This window comes from Oncorhynchus mykiss, chromosome 11 (assembly GCF_013265735.2).
Source record: "Oncorhynchus mykiss isolate Arlee chromosome 11, USDA_OmykA_1.1, whole genome shotgun sequence".
NCBI lineage: Eukaryota > Metazoa > Chordata > Actinopteri > Salmoniformes > Salmonidae > Oncorhynchus > Oncorhynchus mykiss.
In genome coordinates, this window is record NC_048575.1 from 14,441,574 (window position 1) to 14,462,302 (window position 20,729).

Sequence of the window (20,729 nt, forward strand, 5' to 3'; positions counted from 1 at the left end):
TGGATATTTTCTCAGCATATCCTGCAACTGATGAGACTAAATTGAGACCGGTCACAAAAGTAATTTTTAAATCAATAAAATACTTTATTGCATGGTATACCCTAATGTTACACTCTGTATAGTATGTGCTATTGATCTCACAATATTGACTGCCATTTTGAAGATGACAGACACCTTCCCCTTATGAGTTCTAAAGTTGTTTAGTGCTGTATTTTAAACTCATATATTTAATCCAAATAAACCAGAAAGAGATAATGTATTTCTTGTAAGTCTTCCTTTGCAGCTTTGTCCTTGTACAGAGAGGAAATTGAGATACTTACTACCTGTAGATGTGTAATTGTGAACAAAATGATTTCAGAAATCTAACGAACCATATAACGAACAAAGCATGTTAAACTTCAATGAGACGTAATATAACAGCTAGGTTGATAATGCTATGTGGTGGGAGGTTTGAAACCCGATGCTGTTTGCAAATAGGATACCTGTACTTTCCTTAAAATGGATAATAAATTCTTTAAAATCAATTTCTCATCCGAGGAACCTTTTCTCCAAGTGGAACTTCCATCAGTTTCTGTAAAGAAAGAGTCAATTACACTTTCACACAATCTGAACCACAACAAAAACACTACATCAAAATGAACATAGAAACGATTTAGTGCAAACTTCCAGTGAGGACACAAGCCTAACTGAGTGATGACTGACCTTCAGCAGTCGAGCCTTGTACACCCTGTCGTCTTCCCCCTCCCCTTGTTGCTCCTCCACCTGGTACCTCTTGCAGGCAACTGTCACCTCTTGTTGGTCGTAGAGAATAGCGGGGTCCAGGGTGTGTCCGTTGATGAGACTAACCAGATACTCTCTGTAGTGTTTACTACAACAGAGAAAGACAGAGTGAGAACAGCCTAACAGCCAGAAAAGGTGGTTTAAAATTGATTATAGCCCAGGTGGTTCGAGCCCTGAAAGCTGATTGGCTGACAGTCGTGATATATCAGACCGTATACCACTGGTATGACAAAACATTACTTTTTACTGCTCTAATTACGTTGGTAACCAGTTTATAATAGCAATAAGGCACCTCAGGGGTTCGTGGCATATGGCCAATATACCACAGCTAAGGGCTGTATCCAGGCACTCTGCGTTGCGTTATGCTTAAGAACAGCCCTTAGCCGTGGTATATTGGTCATATACCACACCTCCTCAGGCCTAACTGCATAAATATCATTTCATGACATATCTTCAATAGGGGAGAGTGGGGTAAGTTGAGCCACCCTTATTTCTAAGAAACCATACACAAAATATATAATTTGGCCAACTATTTAGGAAGAGGTCATCATTTCATGGAGTCTGTGAAGGAAGAAATCACATGGAAAAAGTGGAAAGCAAGTTAAGTCCAAAAAACAGATTTTCACCAAGTCAAATGAATGTATTGTGTTAGAGGTTTCATGATGCTCGTATCTAAACCAAAGTAGGTCATTTTAAGATCGTTCTATACATCAGTTGTGTCTCTATGAGCTTCAGTATTGGGTCCTAAACCTAGCATGAAAATGCATCCTTGTAGCTGTGTGGGATTATATCGTCAAAATGTTTGCCTTGGGGTAAATTGAGCCAATGGTTGAACCAATGGCAAGTTGACGTTTTCTTCCAAGGAATAATGCAAGGCAAAGTGTTTAGGTGTTAAACCTGTTAAAAGATGATTCAAATGATTAAAAGACAAAAAAGCGATTGTGATTGTGTTGAATTGTGTTTGGGAAATGAAGATACATGGTTTTGAAAAGGTAGTGGTGATATTTCATTCAGTATAGACGTTTGTAGGCGACTTAACAAGACCTGGGGTAAGTTGTGCCAAGAGGCCACTTTTTTTGGACAAATCATATATATATATATATATATATATTTTTACCACTTTTTCTCCCCAATTGATAGTTACAGTCTTGTCCCATCGCTGCAACTCCCGTACGGACTTGGGAGAGGCGAAGATCGAGAGCCGTGCGTCTTCCGAAAGACGACCCCGCCAAGCCGCACTGCTTCTTTACACAATGCCCACTTAACCCGGAAACCAGCCGCACCAATGTGTCAGAGGGAACACCGTACACCTGACGACCGTGTCAGTGTGCATTGTGCCCGGCCCGCCACAGGAGTTGATAGAGTGCAATGGGACAAGGACAACCTAGCCAGCCAAACCTGGACGACACTGGGCCAATTGTGCGCCGTCTCATGGGTCTCCCGGTCGCAGCCGGCTGCAACACAGCCTGGGATCGAACCAGGATCTGTAGTGATGCAGCTAGCACTGTAGTGCCTTAGACGGCTGCACCACTCGGGAGGCTTTTTTGGACAATTCTGATTACTTCCAGGGATACACAACATCCTGAAATATATGTAGATATCTTTATTAGAAAGAATACTGTATTTCCCTTGAACCCCCTGAATGTAAACAATCGCTCAATTTACCCCACTCTCCTCTACAATTAAATACAATTAAATTGTGTGTTTGTGTGCGTGTGGGTGTAGTGCACAAACAAACAATAAGGTATTTTCAACTATGTGTGTGTGTGTGTGACTCACTTGCAGAGTCCAGCTTGTCCTGGCTGAGTTTGGACTCCACAGGGTGAGTCAATCTGCTGACCCCCCTCGTCCTTCTGCTCCATCACTCCACACGCGTCTGAGTCACACAGAAAGAGAAAATCAAAGTATGGGCAGAAAGAGAGAAAAAAATAGAGTAAAGTTCTCACAGATCTGGGATCTAAGAGAGGATAAACAAGAGGTCACTCTCACCAGTCTGTGTCCCATTAGGGGGGTCTGTGTTGAACTCAACAGCATTCCTCTATGGACAAAATACAAACAACTCAGCTCAGAAACACAACATTGAAATGACAACCCTTTAACGTTACCAGAACATTCCCTCTAACATTCCCAAAACATTCCCCCTGAAATATTCCCTGAACATTCTCTATAACATTCCCAGAACATTCCCTCTATAACATTCCCAGAACATTCCCTCTGTAACGTTCCGAGAACATTCCCTCTGCAACGTTCCCAGAACATTCCTTCTGTAACGTTCCCAGAACATTCCTTCTGTAACGTTCCCAGAACATTCCTTCTGTAACGTTCCCAGAACATTCCTTCTGTAACGTTCCCATAACATTCCCTCTAACGTTTCCCCCCTGTAACGTTCCCAGAACATTCCCAGGACATTCCCCCCTGTAATGTTCCCAGAACATCCCTCATCTCTGTACCTGCAGCAGGGCCTGTAGTCTGGCAGGCTCCCAGTCCCTGAGGTAGAAGAGACAGTCTCGTGGGTGATGAGCATGGAGACCTGTGATCTTACACTGGACAGTTTTACAAGCCGTCTGAGAGAGAGGGAGGGGGAGGGAAATGGGTGAAGAAGGGAAAGTGAAAAAGGAAGCAGACATGAGGCTGGGAATGTATGATAAGAAAGCCCTGGGGGAAAGGGAGATCCTTCTCTCTGACTGAATCCATTTAGTGACAAATATGGTACTCCATGCAGTCCCTTCTATGTGACTTACAGTGTGGAAGGGATTGTTGCAGCCACTGCAGAACTGGTATCTGCATTGGGAGCAGCTGAAGTGCATGCAGCCACCTTTGGTCAAGGCATACTGGAACCTGCAGTGAGGACAGGCTACGTAGAGAGATGAGAAGGGCCACATCATTGTGTTATAACAATTATGATGATGGTGATGAGAAGAGAGTCTCAAAGTAGAAGTGCTGATCTAGGACCAGGCCCTATCTGTCCAGATAATCGTATTTATCATTATCTATAAAAGGAAATCTGATCGTATATCAGCAATCATACTCTTTGTGAATATGGACCAATAACTGCAGAATGTCTAGGCTGACTGACTCACTGATGCCGTTGTCCCGCAGGAACCCGGCCAGTCCCTGTCTCTGGTAGTCAGGGTCGTTCTCTCTCTTCCACAGCTGGAACTGCTCACAGGATACATCCTGGTGCTGAGCTTCCCACTGACACAGAGAGAGAGAGGGAGAGAGGGAGAGAGGGCGATAGAGAGAGAGAGGGAGGGAGAGAGAGAGAGGGTGATAGAGAGAGGGAGGGAGGGAGAGAGCGAGAGGGAGGGAGAGAGAGAGAGAGGGAGGGAGAGAGAGAGAGAGAGTGAGGGAGAGAGAGCGAGAGAGAGGGAGAGAGGGAGGGATAGAGGGAGGGAGGGAGAGAGAGAGAGAGAGGGAGGGAGAGAGAGGGAGGGAGAGATAGATAGAGGGAGGGAGAGATAGATAGATAGATAGAGGGAGCGATAGAGGGAGGGAGAGATAAAGAGAGAGATATAGGGAGAGCGAGAGAGATAGAGAGAGAGAAAGAGAGACAGGCATCATTATTTGGGTCCCACATACACGTGGCTATGAAATGACACTACATGGCAGGCAAGGTAACAACAGGTAACTTTTGTACTTACAGGCTTTTTGCATTGGTTACAAAAGCTCTTCATACACGTGGGGCAGGTGACTTTGAATTGGTTTCCATCATAGATAAAGCCAAAGGTGCACTGAGAAGGGAAGAGGAGGGAGGAGAGAGTGGTGAGAGTGGCGGCAGGTAGCCTGTTCCCCTGAGCGTCGAAGACATGGATGTCGATTAAGGCAGCCCCCCCCCCGCACCTCTCTGATACAGAAGACACATTTCAGTTGAATACATTCAGTTGGACAACTGACTTTCCCTGAATGAAAATGGAAATACAGTAGAGACGTAACTGTTGATGTGATGGAGCTGGTTAGAAACCCACTCACGTGACAACACCACAGGAACATGGGATCCTTCATCAGAGCATGTTCCATCAGCTTCTTGTGGAAGAGCTCGTACACCTCACGATCCAGACAGTCTCTCAGCTAAACACACCACATCAATAACAATGTTATAAACATGAAACACAACCAGCAGCAGCTCATGATCGTCCCATTTCAATCTACCTATAGCCCTCCAAGGGACGCAAAATTGTAGACGTTTTCCAAAAATGCTCAAATTGGAATTTCTGAAAAAATAAAACAGGTAACTGCTAACTGGATCTCTCACTTCTATCTACATATCTTCCATTCCAAATAAAGTTGATTCTTCTTCATCTTCTCACCTGAATGTCCAGAGTAAAGAAGTAGCTGTCCAGGTGCTCAGGGTCGTTGATGTCTGGTCCTGCACACACAGGACACACCATGTCTCTGATGTGTTTGTCTCTCACAGCGATGGTGAAGTGCTGTGTGAAACACTCGTGGCACACCGAGCACTGACACGAGGTCAGGGACTGCATCTGAGATGTACAGAGAATATATAGCATTAATCCAATAACTCACATACCGGTATTAACATCTTATAGGAAATTACGCACCATATCTGAGAGAGGAGGGCACCAAAGTGAAAGTTACAGTATGTCAATTGTCCTAAAGAATGACAAAACAACACACAGTGCAATGTAGCTACACCATTCCACGCAAATTCAACCAAACCCCCAGCAGCCCACCTTGCTGTGGGGAAAGATGCTGAGGCAGCAGGGGCACTCGTTGTTGAGGAGGCGGCGGAGGAACTCCCTGTCCTGGGACTCTCTGACGGCCTGGATGACGTCCTCCAGGGAGTACTGGGCATCAGGCTCCTGGAGTAGAGACAGGGCCAGCTCACAGCGCCCCCAGCTGGGCAGCTCGTACAACGCCAGCAGGCGCCTGCACATCCTCTGAGAGGACAATGGAGGGTAATGATGATGATGATGATGATGATGATGAACAACAATCAGATGATTTGTGTTATCTATGGCCTTGGAAAATGCAGTTTAGTTGACTTAGGGCATGCTCTCTCTCTGTCTCTCTCAGACACACACTCTCTGCAGTACCTGCTTGTCAGGGTTCTTGGCATCAATGGGTGCCTCTGGCTGGTCGCTCCAGATGCGCTGGTGGAAGGGCTCCAGGAGGGGCCGCTGCAGCAGGGACAGAGCCCCCCGCACCTCTCCTCCACTCAGACGCAGAGCCTCCTCACACTGCGATGCCTCCCGGAAGCCCAGAGAACGCAGCTCCCGCATCTACACAGTCAGAGTGGAAACAGCTCTTTTATATCTCTTAGTATTACTGCATTGTTGAGGGGCTTGCATGTACGCATTTCACTGGACGTTTACACCTGCTGTACCCTGTGCACGTAACAAATAAACGTTGGTTTGGTGCAGGTAGCCTAGCGGTTAAGATCGCTGGGCCATTAACTGAATGGTCAATGGTTTGAATCCCTGAGCCGACTAGATTCAACATTTGTTGATGTGCCCATGAGCAAGGCATTTAAACCTAATTGCTCCTCTAAGTCTCTTTGGATAAGAGCCTCTGCTACCTGACAAAAACATTTAACTTCAGTATACTTTGCATATAGGCTTAATTGTGACACAGACTAGCTCAGTAAGTAGCCTTGCACGAGTTGGAATGGCTCATAGGAGCACGAGACTATCTGTGTCAAGCAGAGTCACCTCTGGTCCCATTTTTACAGTCTTCGGTATGACACGGCCTGGAATCAAACTCCCAACCTTCCAACCTCAGGGCTGACAATCTAACCACAAGGTGAACTGTCTGGTTCTCACCTTGGCCTGTCTGTCTCGGAGCAGCTGACGGACTGCTCTCTCAGTGTCGCCCCCTGCTGCCAGCCATGCCTGCTTGGCCTCAACCCTGGACAGCTGCACTCCCTCACCCAGCAGCACACTGGGACTCTGTTGCTCTGTCGACCCCTTATCTGTGTTATCCTGCGGCCCAGAAACCCTTGCTTTGAAGTTCTGCAAAGCTGCCGAAGCTGCCATGGCACAGATCTCATCCAGTAGGTGAGGCAGCTCTGATTTCAGCCAATCACAGGGGTTGACGTTGCTGCCCCTGGAAACGCAGAGGGCTGCGTACACCTCCTCAGGGCCCACTCCCTTCTTCTCTCCCTTCTGAGGAAGAACATCAATTTAGAAGTTAGAATAATACCAGTTAATGTGGTTTTAATTCACATTTAGAGTCAGTTCAAAAGCCACCTACTCGTATTTGATGGACAAGCTTCAGTCCTTCATCCCTCATCAGGTTCTGTCTCTTAATGTCGATGTTTACCCTGGAAGAGATCTCCGGAGGGACCTGGGGCATCACAGGAGGCGGGACAAAGTCTTTGACTGGAGACTGCAGGAGGAGGGACTTGGGACTGGTGACTGGAGGATCTTTGCACGGCAGGTTGCACACCTCACAAACCACTGCAGGAGGAGAGTTCACATAGGTGCAGAACTGACACATCCACTACAGAGAGATAGAAATAGCATGGGAGAGAGGCAGGGACGGGGAGAGATTGTGAAAGATTAAAACCAAAAAGATACGCTTGAATGATTAGATCTCACAGAACATTCCAACTCTAGAGAGTATTTAAACCACTGGGGGGGGTGTGTAACCTTTGTTTCCTTGTCTGCCGTGGGTCCTGGCGTGGGGAGTACTGGAGTACTGTTGAGTACTGGCGTGATAGAGGGACGGGTGGCCAGACGGGGGCGCTCACACACCTCACACAGTATACTGCTGCCTTGGTTCACCACCGTACAGCTCTTACACTGCCACTCTATGAAAGAGGTCAGAGAGGGTAGATAAACAGACAGCCTTATATTGATCTTAGCTTCTAGTAATGCGTGATTATTATTACTGATATAGAGGCACAGGTGACGTGAACACCTCAAACAGGACAGGACAGGTGACTGATGTGTTGTTCAAGTGAACGTCACATGAAAACTACTCAACAGTTGAGACGTGTATATGAATGTGACCTGGGTTGGGTGGCGGCTGCCCCGGGTCCTCCAGATCTATAAGGGAAGCGATGGCCAGACGGGGTCGTTCACAGGTCACACATAGCGCGGCTTTCACCTCGTTGACTGTAGTGCACTGAGCACACTCCCATGAGGAAAGAGAGAGGCTAGAAAAGAGAAGAAACACAAGTGAGAGGAAAGAGAGAGGCTAGAAAAGAGAAGAAACACAAGTGAGAGGAAAGAGAGAGGCTAGAAAAGAGAAGAAACACAAGTGAGAGGAAAGAGAGACTAGAAAAGAGAAGAAACACAAGTGAGAGGAAAGAGAGAGACTAGAAAAGAGAAGAAACACAAGTGAGAGGAAAGAGAGAGGCTAGAAAAGAGAAGAAACACAAGTGAGAGGAAAGAGAGAGACTAGAAAAGAGAAGAAACACAAGTGAGAGGAAAGAGAGAGGCTAGAAAAGAGAAGAAACACAAGTGAGAGGAAAGAGAGAGGCTAGAAAAGAGAAGAAACACAAGTGAGAGGAAAGAGAGAGGCTAGAAAAGAGAAGAAACACAAGTGAGAGGAAAGAGAGACTAGAAAAGAGAAGAAACACAAGTGAGAGGAAAGAGAGAGACTAGAAAAGAGAAGAAACACAAGTGAGAGGAAAGAGAGAGGCTAGAAAAGAGAAGAAACACAAGTGAGAGGAAAGAGAGAGGCTAGAAAAGAGAAGAAACACAAGTGAGAGGAAAGAGAGAGGCTAGAAAAGAGAAGAAACACAAGTGAGAGGAAAGAGAGACTAGAAAAGAGAAGAAACAAGTGAGAGGAAAGAGAGAGGCTAGAAAAGAGAAGAAACAGAAGTGAGAGGAAAGAGAGAGACACAAGTGAGAGGAAAGAGAGACTAGAAAAGAGAAGAAACACAAGTGAGAGGAAAGAGAGAGACACAAGTGAGAGGAAAGAGAGAGACTAGAAAAGAGAAGAAACACAAGTGAGAGGAAAGAGAGAGACTAGAAAAGAGAAGAAACAAGTGAGAGGAAAGAGAGAGACTAGAAAAGAGAAGAAACAAGTGAGAGGAAAGAGAGAGGCTAGAAAAGAGAAGAAACACAAGTGAGAGGAAAGAGAGAGACACAAGTGAGAGGAAAGAGAGAGGCTAGAAAAGAGAAGAAACACAAGTGAGAGGAAAGAGAGAGACTAGAAAAGAGAAGAAACAAGTGAGAGGAAAGAGAGACTAGAAAAGAGAAGAAACACAAGTGAGAGGAAAGAGAGAGGCTAGAAAAGAGAAGAAACACGAGTGAGAGGAAAGAGAGAGACTAGAAAAGAGAAGAAACAAGTGAGAGGAAAGAGAGAGACTAGAAAAGAGAAGAAACAAGTGAGAGGAAAGAGAGAGGCTAGAAAAGAGAAGAAACACAAGTGAGAGGAAAGAGAGAGACACAAGTGAGAGGAAAGAGAGAGACACAAGTGAGAGGAAAGAGAGAGACACAAGTGAGAGGAAAGAGAGACTAGAAAAGAGAAGAAACACAAGTGAGAGGAAAGAGAGACTAGAAAAGAGAAGAAACACAAGTGAGAGGAAAGAGAGACTAGGAAAGAGAAGAAACACAAGTGAGAGGAAAGAGAGAGGCTAGAAAAGAGAAGAAACACAAGTGAGAGGAAAGAGAGAGACTAGAAAAGAGAAGAAACACAAGTGAGAGGAAAGAGAGAGGCTAGAAAAGAGAAGAAACACAAGTGAGAGGAAAGAGAGAGACTAGAAAAGAGAAGAAACAAGTGAGAGGAAAGAGAGAGACTAGAAAAGAGAAGAAACAAGTGAGAGGAAAGAGAGAGGCTAGAAAAGAGAAGAAACACAAGTGAGAGGAAAGAGAGAGACACAAGTGAGAGGAAAGAGAGAGACACAAGTGAGAGGAAAGAGAGACTAGAAAAGAGAAGAAACACAAGTGAGAGGAAAGAGAGAGACACAAGTGAGAGGAAAGAGAGACTAGAAAAGAGAAGAAACACAAGTGAGAGGAAAGAGAGAGACACAAGTGAGAGGAAAGAGAGGCTAGAAAAGAGAAGAAACACAAGTGAGAGTAAAGAGAGAGACACAAGTGAGAGGAAAGAGAGACTAGAAAAGAGAAGAAACACAAGTGAGAGTAAAGAGAGAGACACAAGTGAGAGGAAAGAGAGACTAGAAAAGAGAAGAAACACAAGTGAGAGGAAAGAGAGAGACACAAGTGAGAGGAAAGAGAGACTAGAAAAGAGAAGAAACACAAGTGAGAGGAAAGAGAGAGACACAAGTGAGAGGAAAGCGAGACTAGAAAAGAGAAGAAACACAAGTGAGAGGAAAGAGAGAGACACAAGTGAGAGGAAAGAGAGACTAGAAAAGAGAAGAAACACAAGTGAGAGGAAAGAGAGAGACTAGAAAAGAGAAGAAACACAAGTGAGAGGAAAGCGAGAGACACAAGTGAGAGGAAAGAGAGAGACTAGAAAAGAGAAGAAACAAGTGAGAGGAAAGAGAGAGACTAGAAAAGAGAAGAAACACAAGTGAGAGGAAAGCGAGAGGCTAGAAAAGCTTCGCCTCAAACTCTTTACGTTCCTCTTTACGTTCCGCTGGTCAGTGGAGCAGTCCGCAGCACTAGGATGGGATGCTGCACTAGGATGGGATGCTGCACTAGGATGGGATGCTGCACTAGGTTGGGATGCTGCACTAGGTTGGGATGCTGCACTAGGATGGGATGCTGCACTAGGATGGGATGCTGCGCTAGGATGGGATGCTGCGCTAGGATGGGATGCTGCACTAGGTTGGGATGCTGCACTAGGATGGGATGCTGCACTAGGATGGGATGCTGCGCTAGGATAGGATGCTGCGCTAGGTTGGGATGCTGCGCTAGGTTGGGATGCTGCGCTAGGATGGGATGCTGCGCTAGGATGGGATGCTGCGCTAGGATGGGATGCTGCACTAGGATGGGATGCTGCGCTAGGATGGGATGTTGCGCTAGGTTGGGATGCTGCGCTAGGATGGGATGCTTGAGATGAATGTGCCAGAAGGTTAGAAACAACCTAGATGAATTCCTGTAATGCGGCCTTGTGTGCAGCCGATGAAACCAGTAGGTCCATATGAGAATAACTTTCATCTGTTTTAATCATTAGCTTTGGTTGAACAGGTCAATAATGATCTTCTCCATGCTGCAAACCGTACTGCAGCCTTGCGAAGCAGATGTGCATCGAGTATGGAAAATGTGGTCTAGACATCTGTCAAAAACAACATAGGGCAAAACGCGTCTGGTGGACATATGGTGGAAGAAGTGAGTGATCAGGTTTGTGTGTGTATGTGTGCATGTGTGATTAGAGTCGATTATAACACATCCTCATTTCTAACCTAAAAGCTCTTGTTAGTTTGGCGGGGGTAACCAGTGTCCTGTTGTGACCCCCGCGGTCAGGGTGAGAATGGTACAGTCTGTCACATTCCAGACACAGCCTCTGAGAACAGGTGGAGCAAGGAGCGTAGACTTGGGACATACCACAGATGGTACAGGTCTCTAAGGGGGGGTTTAAAGATGATAAGTGTTAGTTTACATATTCAGGGGTAAGAATATTTAAATAAATATTGGATTAAAAGTGAGATTTGAGCTGAAATGGTCAAAGCTATGACCCATATCTTGCCCTGTATTCTATCTCTCCTGTGATTGGCTCTGGACGGGTGGCGGTGGTAGATGAGGTCACATGACTGACAGAAAGGAAGAGAACCACAGGGTGGGCAGAGAAGAGAGGGAGTGGCACCGCACAGATTACACCCCCCATCTGAGAGAGAGAGAGAGAGAGAGAGAGAGAGAGAGAGCGAGAGAGAGAGAGAGCGAGAGAGAGAGAGAGAGAGAGAGAGAGAGAGAGAGAGAGAGAGAAAGAGAGAGAGGAGAGAGAGAGAGAGAGAAAGAGAGAGAGAGAGGGAGAGAGAGAGAGAGAGGGAGAGAAGCGCAATAAGCAATACGTAATAAGTTTGTCATCCAATGACAGTACAACAGACAGGCAGATGACATATGCCAGTGGGGTTGGAAGTGGGCAGGTTGCCAGGTAACAAACAGGTAAACTCGTACAGGGAGTGGGTGTCTGTCTCACCGGTGGGAGTGGTTGGGGCGTGTCTTAGTCCAGGACTAGCAGCCGGTTTGGGTGGAGGAGATAGCGGCTGAAGATCTTTCCCACTGTCCCCATGCTCCTCTCCTGGTGGGATGACCACTGCATCAGACATCAGCTCTGGTTTCTCCTGAAGAGAGCAGAATAGCCCTAATTACAACAGTAATCATAGAAAAAGGTAGAAGTAGAAACAGACAAACCGATTAACCACTCGACTGTACGTTGTTACACAGACCTGGTTTGTCTTCGGGAGACTAAGGGATGGGATTATATTGCTGTAGATTTCTGGGTGAGCATGTGTACCCTGACAGACAACAACAACACAGTAACACATAAGAGTTAGCAAGAGATCAAACATGGAAACTCATCTTTGTGGTTATCCTCAAATTGAGAGTTAGAACAATTTAAACATTTTAATTAGATAATAACACTCTTAGACTCTCATTTGAACGTTCACCTTGATAAGCATGTCCAGTTCCATGCGCAGGGTCATGACCTCAATGGTCACTGCAGCAACCTTCCCAACGTCTGGATCCGTGACATCGTCGGGGAAGCTGAGGCCGTCTGGCTGTTGATTGGTGTAACCGTAGAGAAACAGGACTGACCTGCCACCCTGTAGAAAAGATAGCAGACAGTAGAATAAACCACCGTAAACTAAAATGCTTTAAAAATCACTGGGTACCCACTGCTCTAGGTCTATGTCTATGACCCATAAGGCACTTTAAACATTGCTTATTGATCCACTCCCTATTTGAACAATCTGACTATTTGTAGTGAAAACAATAGACTCTAATCTGTCCTATGCACAAGGAAGTCAATAATGATCCTGTAATAATAAGTAAAGGGCAGTAAGTTCCTGATAGGAACTTAGGAACTGTGTTAACTAACCTCCAGACGAGCTTCAATGCCATACAACTCTCCTTCCGTTGCCTCCAACTGCTCTTAAATGCAAGTAAAACCAAATGCATTCTCTTCAACCGATCGCTGCCTGCACCTGCCCGCCCGCCTAGCATCACTACTCTGGACGGTTCTGACTTAGAATATGTGGACAACTACAAATACCTGGTTAGACTGTAAACTCTCCTTCCAGACTAATTTTAAGCATCTCCTATCCAAAATTAAATCTAGAATCGGCTTCCTATTTCGCAACAAAGCATCCTTCACTCATGCTGCCAAACATAACCTTGTAAAACTGACCATCCTACCGATCCTTGACTTTGGCGATGGCATTTATAAAATAGCCTCCAACACTCTACTCAGCAAATTGGATGCAGTCTATCACAGTGCCATCCGTTTCATCACCCATATACTACCCACCACTGCGACCTGTATGCTCTCGTTGGCTGGTCCTAGCTACATATTCGTCACCAAACCCACTGGCTCCAGGTCATCTACAAGTCTTTGCTAGGTAAAGCCCCGCCTTATCTCAGCTCACTGGTCACCATAGCAGCACCCACCCATAGCACGCTCTCCAGCAGGTATATTTCACTGGTCACCCCCAAAGCCAATTCCTCCTTTGGCTGCCGTTCCTCTGTTGCCAATAACTGGAACCAATTGCAAAAATCACTGAAGCTGGAGACTCATATCTCCCTCACTAACTTTAAGCATCAGCTATCAGAGCCGCTTACAGATCATTGCACCTGTACATAGCCCATCTGTAAATAGCCCATCCAGCTACCTCATCCCCATATTGTTATTTATTTTGTTTTATTTTTATTTTGCTCCTTTGCACCCCAGTATCTTTACTTGCACATTCATCTTCTGCACATCTATCACTCCAGTGTTTATTAGCGAAATTGTAATTATTTCACCACTATGGCCTATTTATTGCCTTACCTCCCTAATCTTACTTAATTTGCACACACTGTATATAGACTTTTCTATTGTGTTATTTACTGTATGTTTGTTTGTTCCATGTGTCACTCTGTGTTGCTGTTTTTGTCGCACTGCTACGCTTTATCTTGGCCAGGTTGCAGTTGTAAATGAGAACCTGTTCTCAACTGGCCTACCTGGTTAAATAAAGGTGAGAAAAAAACGAAAATAATTGGGTTTAAAGAGGCCTGTCTCCCTCCTTTACCTTGATGGCATCCACAGTAGCCCTGAAGACTGGGTTGTTGTGCTTGACGCTGCGCCAGTACCTGGGCCTGCTGGGGCTGGTCAGGTTACAGCCATACTTTTCCAGGATGCTCAAGGCTTTAAACAACCGTCCAACAGACTCTAGGACCTGATGGAGGGAGGAGAGGTGGGGGAGAGGGGATCAGGAGGGCAGAGGGGTTAACAAGAATATCTGAAGGTGCAAGGCGTACAGTAAAAAGACAAAAATACATTTAGGGGGCAACTGGATTGGACTGAATATAAAACCTCACCTCTTCCCTGCTCTGCCCTGCTATGTTCTGTGTCACCATGGTCTGTGCTGTGATGTGGTGAAACTTGTCAGACAGGGACAGGGGAACATTGGCCATGAACTGGACATCAGTCTTCAATGCCTGGGCAGAGCCTGAATAGGACAGGAGGGACTCAGCTCTCCTCCGCACCTCCTCGAAAGGGACAGGCTGGGTACTCATCATTCACACACTGGGGGGATAGAGATATAAAATGACAGTAGGTCAACTCAGGGATGGGACTGTTGACTGATGTGCAGTAGGTAGGCCTACCGTCATTTCTTATGTATCTGGGTGTACCGCCTAGCTACTCTGTCTACTGTGAACATGGATATCTCCAAGGTAGCTCAAATGGTAGAGCGCTCGCCAGGGTAACGTTTCTAATATAAGTAGTTCTGTCTGGATAACAGCTTCTGCTAAATGGCTCAAATGTTAAATGTAAGTACATTGAAGTTTAAACTTTTATCTCAAAATGACACGTGACACTAGATAGCTGTAAACTTTACCGTTAGCTAGCAGTAGTGCATGTTCTGAAATTGAAGTGGCACATTGAGGGGTGGGTATAATTTGTGGAACGTTCCACAAATTATACCCACCCCACATTGAGCTGGCTGGCAAGTCTATTTGTAATTATGCCCTAGCTAATGTATGACTGGCTAGCAAGGCGACATCGAAAGTTTATGATGACAGCCAGATCAGTGCCACTGTTTGCCTTACCTTTATCTTCTGCGTTTCCAGATGTATTTCGTGATCCAAGTCCTTTATGAATCCAACTGACTGTTATATCAAGGCAAAATGTAGCTACATTTCTAGTATCACGTCGGTCTTCTGAAGCATGTCTTCAAAAGCACAGCTAGCTAAAGTCACAACAACAGTGAAAATGTAGTTGACGCGGAAGTTGTTATCGAGGGGGGCGATGTAGAATAAACCTTGATGTACACTACCCTCTAGTGGTATTATAAATAATAGCAGTTACTGTAGTTACGCTGACTACAGTTAAACAACACTGTTATTATTACATTGTTATAAATCAATCACTCACTCAATCATGAAAGCCACAAACTGCAGTTCACGTGTCTTCTTGGAACTGAACACAGAACACTGTCTTGGAAACATTATTTTCATGGTTGGACTGCTTTCATTCATTATTCATAGTATTAGAAATAACTTAAATACCAGTTCAACTCTTCTGTGTGTAAGCTTTTTTAATCATCTAAGCACAACATTTGCCCAATATACAACGTTCAAAGATTGTACTTTCTCTGTTTTACCACTAGAGGAGGCAACTGCTATTTCAATCATTAATAGTGCCTTTTCATTGTGATCTGACAAAAAGAACTCACAAGACACAAGAGTGTGATTTAAGTTTTTGCAATGACAATGATATGGTCACTGAATAGGTGACCCATACGGCAGTGGTCAGTATCAGGGCTTGAGCCATAACAACAAAATGACCTTTCTTCAGGGAAGGGCCTTTATGTGATATCTAATATCTAACTCAGGCTTGTACTGACATACACGATTTGACCAAATGTATTTGGACAACTGCTTGTCGAACAACTCATTCCAATATTTGGTCCCCCCTTTTCTGCTATAACAGCCTCTACTCTTCTGGGAAGGCTTTCCACCAGATGTTGAAACATTGCTGCTATAATAGCCTCTACTCTTCTGGGAAGGCTTTCCACTAGATGTTGGAACATTGCTGCGGGGACTTGCTTCCATTCAAGAACATGAGTGAGGTCGGGCCTGATGTTGGGCGATTAGGCCTGGCTCGCAGTCGGTGGTCCAATTCATCCCAATGGGGTTGAGGTCGGGCACTGATGTTGGGCGATTAGGCCTGGCTCGCAGTCGGTGGTCCAATTCATCCCAATGGGGTTGAGGTCGGGCCTGATGTTGGGCGATTAGGCCTGGCTCCCAGTCGGCGGTCCAATTAATCCTGAAGGTGTTTGATTTGTGCATGGGCATTGTCATGCTGAAACTGTTGCCACAAAGTTGGAAACACAGAATCGTCTAGAATGTCATTGTACACTGTATCATTAAGATTTCCCTTCACCGGAACTAAAGGACCTAGCCCGAACCATGAAAAACAGCCCCAGACCATTATTCCTCCTCCAACAAACTTTATAGCTGGCACTACGCATTGGGGCAGGTAGTGTTCTCCTGGCATCCGCAAACCCAGATTTGTCCATTGAACTGCCAGATGGTGAAGAGTGATTCATCACGCCAGAGAACGCGTTTCCACTGCACCAGAGTCCAATGGCAGCGTGCTTTACACCACTCCAACTGATGCTTGGCATTGCACATGGTGATCTTAGGCTTGTGTGCGGCTGCTCGGCCATGGAAACCCATTTCATGAAGCTCCCGACAAACAGTTATTGTGCTGACGTTGCTTCCAGAGGCAGTTTGGAACTCGGTTAGTGAGAGTTGCAACTGCGGGCAGACGGTTTTTACATGTTAGTCGCTTCAAAACTCGGCGGTCCCGTTCTGTGAGCTTGTGTGGCCTAATCACTTCGCGGCTGAGCTATTATTTCTTCTAGACATTTCCACTTCACAATAGCAGCACTTACAGTTGACCAGGGCAGCTCTAGCTGCGCAGAAATTTGACGAACTGACTTGTTGGAAAGGTGGCATCCTATGATGGTGCCACGTTGAAAGTCACTAAGCTGTTCAGTAAGGGCATTCTACTGCCAATGTTGTCTATGGAGACAACATTGGAGAGAGAGAGGGAGAGGGAGAGGGAGAGGGAGAGAGAGAGAGAGAGAGAGAGAGTAGAACTAATGCGAATGCAGGTCAATTTCAGAATCCAGGCAGTTCCTCTCCTATGACTTTTCACTCTAGTTATCATAAAGTATTAATCGTGTGTTGATGCTGCTGGCGACTTGCCAAAAAGTGCCAGTAGTGCCATTAAAGATAAGATGCCTCCACTTCATGTTTCCACCTCATTTTGTGGGCAGTGTGCACATAGCCTGTCTTCTCTTGAGAGCCAGATGTGGATAGGGCGGTCTTTCTCTGTCTTTCTCAATAGCAGGGCTATGCTGATTGAGTCTGTACATAGTCAAAGCGTTCCTTAAGTTTGGGTCAGTCACAGTGGTCAGGTATTCTGCCACTGTGTACTCTCTGTTTAGGGCCCAATAGCATTCTAGTTTGCTCTGTTTTTTTGTTAATTCTTTTCAATGTGTCAAGTAATTATCTTTTTGTTTTCTAATGATTTGGTTGGGTCTAATTGTGTTGCTGTTCTGGGGCTCTGTGGTGTCTGTTTGTGTTTGTGAACAGAGCCCAAGGACCAGCTTGCTTAGGGGACTCTTCTCCAGGTTCATCTCTCTGTAGGTGATGGCTTTGTTATGGAAGGTTTGGGAATCGTTTCCTTTTAGTTGGCTGTATAATTTAACGTCTCTTTTCTGGGTTTTGATAATTAGCGGGTATCAGCCTAATTCTGCCCTGCATGCATTATTTGGTGTTCTATGTTGTACACGGAGGATATCTTTGCAGAATTCTGCATGCAGAGTCTCAATTTGGTGTTTGTCCCATTTTGTGTATTCTTGGTTGGTGAGCGGACCCCAGACCTCACAACCGTAAAGGGCAATGGGTTCTATAACTGATTGAAGTATTTTTAGCCTGATCCTAATTGGTATGTCGAATTTTACGTTCCTTTTGATGGCATAGAATGCCCTTCTTGCCTTGTCTCTCAGATCATTCACAGCTTTGTGGAAGTTACCTGTGGCGCTGATGTTTAAGCCAAGATATATATAGTTTTGTGTGCTCTAGGGCTACGGCGTCTAGATGGAATTTGTATTTGTGGTCCTGGCGACTGGACCATTTTTGGAACACCATAATTTTGGTCTTACTGAGATTTACTGTCAGTGCCCAGGTCTGGCAGAATCTGTGCAGATGATCTAGGTGCTGTTGTAGGCCCTCCTTGGTTGGTGGCAGAAGCATCAGCAAACAGTAGACATTTGACTTCAGATTCTAGTAGGGTGAGGCCGGGTGCTGCAGACTGTTCTAGTGCCCTCGGCAATTCGTTGATATATATGTTGAAGAGGGTGGGGCTTAAGCTGCATCTCTGTCTCTCCCCATGGCACTTGGGAAGAAACATGTGTGTTTTTGAATTAGAATTTTTTGTCTGTATATTTGATCATTTCATTGAGGATACCATCAACATCACATGCCTTTTTGGGTTGGAGGGTTTTATTTGGTCCTGTAGCTCATTCAAGGTAATTGGAGAATCCAGTGGGTTCTGGTAGTCTTTAATAGTTGATTCTAAGATTTGTATTTGATCATATATATGTTTTTGCTGTTTGTTCTTTGTTATAGAGCCAAAAATATTGGATAAGTGGTTTACCCATACATCTCCATTTTGGATAGATAATTCTTTGTGTTGTTGTTTGTTTAGTGTTTTCCAATTTTCCCAGAAGTGGTTAGAGTCTATGGATTCTTCAATTACATTGAGCTGATTTCTGACGTGCTGTTCCTTCTTTTTCCGTAGTGTATTTCTGTATTGTTTTAGTGATTCACCATAGTGAAGGCGTAGACTCAGATTTTCCGGGTCTCTATGTTTTTGGTTGGACAAGTTTCTCATTTCTTTCTTAGATTTTTGTATTCTTCATCAAACCTTTTGTCATTGTTGTTCATTTTCTTCGGTTCTCTATTTGAGATTTTTAGATTTGATAGGGAAGCTGAGAGGTCAAATATACTGTTAAGATTTTCTACTGCCAAGTTTACACCTTCACTATTACAGTTGAACGTTTTATCCAGGAAATTGTCTAAAAGGGATTGCATTTGTTGTTGCCTAATTGTTTTTTGGTAGGTTTCCAAACTACATTCCTTCCATCTATAGCATGTCTTTATATTGCTCAGTTCCTTTGGCTTTGATGCCTCCTGATTGAGTATTGCTCTGTTCAAGTAGACTGTGATTTTGCTGGGGTCTGACAGGGGTGTCAGTGCGCTGACTGTGAACGCTCTGAGAGACTCTGGGTTGAGGTCAGTGATAAAGTAGTCTACAGTACTACTGTCAAGAGATGAGCTATAGGTGTACCTACCATAGGAGTCCCCTCAAAGCCTACCATTAACTATGTACATACACAGCATGTGACAGAGCTGCAGGAGTTGTGACCCGTTTCTGTTGGTTATGTTGTCATAGTTGTGCCTAGGGGGGCATATGGGGGAGGGAATGCTGTCACCTCCAGGCAGACGTTTGTCCACCTGTGTTCTGAGGGTGTCAGGTTCTTGTCCAGTTCTGGCATTTAGGTCGCCACAGACTAGTACATGTCCCTGGACCTGGAAATGATTGATTTCCCCATCCAGGATGGAGAAGCTGTCTTCATGAAAGTATGGTGGTTCTAGTGGGGGGATATAGGTAGCACACAGGAGCACAATTTTCTCTGTTAAGATCATTTCCTTTTGAATTTCTAGCCAAGTGTAAAATTTAGGTCTGCTCTATACCAAATTAGCATACCCCCTGAGTCCCTTCCCTGTTTCACATCTGGTAGTTTGGTGGATGGGACTACCAGCTCTCTGTAACCTAGAGGGCAACCAGTGGGTCCGTCTCCTCTATATCAGGTTTCTTGTAGGATGACAATGTCTGTATTTCCGATTTCTTTGATGGAGTCCAGGTTCCTGATCTTTATGCCAAAGGCAGATGACCTCAGGCCTTGGATATTCCAGGATGAGATAGTGAAGGCTTTGTGTTCCATAAAGTGTACAATGTTGTTGGTTGTGTGGTTTGGCCTCAGACCAGTAAGTGAGCAGCCTATCCCCCCTTATACCATTCACACATATAAATTAGGTTTGTGCCAAGCACAACAGACCTCCATCTCGCATCACTTAGATGGGTCTCAAATTCATAATCCGATTTATCAGACTAGTCACAGCTTCAGATCAGGACCCACATACGGGATGTTAAAGGAATATTACCCACTGTGACACCTTTAAAAGGTTGAGGATATGTTATCCTTGAGATGCATCAAAGTAGCTTTGAAAGGATAGCAACACATTTTTTTCACTCAATGATGGAAGTACAGCACTTTTGGAAATACAGACATGGCTTTGTGTCCCACCTCCACCTTCAGTGTAATACAATATCTGTGGTAAGTTCCTATATCTGTGTTTAGTGTTGTGTGATGTAGCTACCATTGCAGGATGAATCATTCTCAGAATGGTGGGTGAATGTCCAAACATGTTGCTCTTGACAACATCACACCAACCCTGGGTGAGCTAACCTCAACCATCTATCTTTGTGTTCATCATCTCAATGTCTGAGTAGATAGACCTCAGCTGTTACTCTCCTTCCTCTCTCATCCCACTCGCTAAACTCATACTATGTTTCAAAATCCCACACAATAAGTGACTGTGGGTAACAGCCATGAAGGTTTGAGTCCTTTTGAGTTCATCTGACACTTAAAAATAAAAAACGATGGTCTTTTATGCTGCCCTTCCATATTTTTAATACCAGTGACAGACTCACTGGTTTCTATTACCAGAGAGCTTCACTGTGTGTGGAGATGGAAGGCAGGGGATGGCAGATGTCTTTATACTAACACCTCTTTT

The 20,729-nt window shown here is 44.9% G+C and overlaps 1 protein-coding gene across 2 annotated transcripts; it reads right to left on the reverse strand.

The window, feature by feature from the left end:
* Positions 1-60: 60 nt before the first annotated feature.
* On the reverse strand, positions 61-15,106 carry LOC110536554 (E3 ubiquitin-protein ligase RNF31). Of its 2 annotated transcripts, none has more exons than XM_036934954.1 (24): positions 14,904-15,106; positions 14,172-14,379; positions 13,883-14,029; positions 12,263-12,418; positions 12,041-12,109; positions 11,791-11,932; positions 11,341-11,478; positions 11,057-11,216; positions 7,752-7,897; positions 7,389-7,549; positions 6,991-7,239; positions 6,561-6,902; positions 5,835-6,020; positions 5,472-5,678; positions 5,088-5,261; positions 4,750-4,848; positions 4,422-4,511; positions 3,861-3,975; positions 3,522-3,634; positions 3,231-3,344; positions 2,770-2,818; positions 2,560-2,656; positions 703-868; positions 61-571 (listed from the first exon to the last, which is right to left on the reverse strand). In XM_036934954.1, exons 2-24 carry the CDS (start codon positions 14,370-14,372, stop codon positions 521-523), a joined length of 3,372 nt encoding a protein of 1,123 aa, XP_036790849.1. In that variant the 5' UTR covers positions 14,373-14,379; positions 14,904-15,106; the 3' UTR covers positions 61-520. The 2 variants fall into 2 exon arrangements, with proteins under 2 accessions (XP_036790849.1, XP_036790848.1); XM_036934953.1 differs by having other exon boundaries at positions 11,791-11,935.
* Between the last annotated feature and the right edge of the window lie 5,623 nt (positions 15,107-20,729).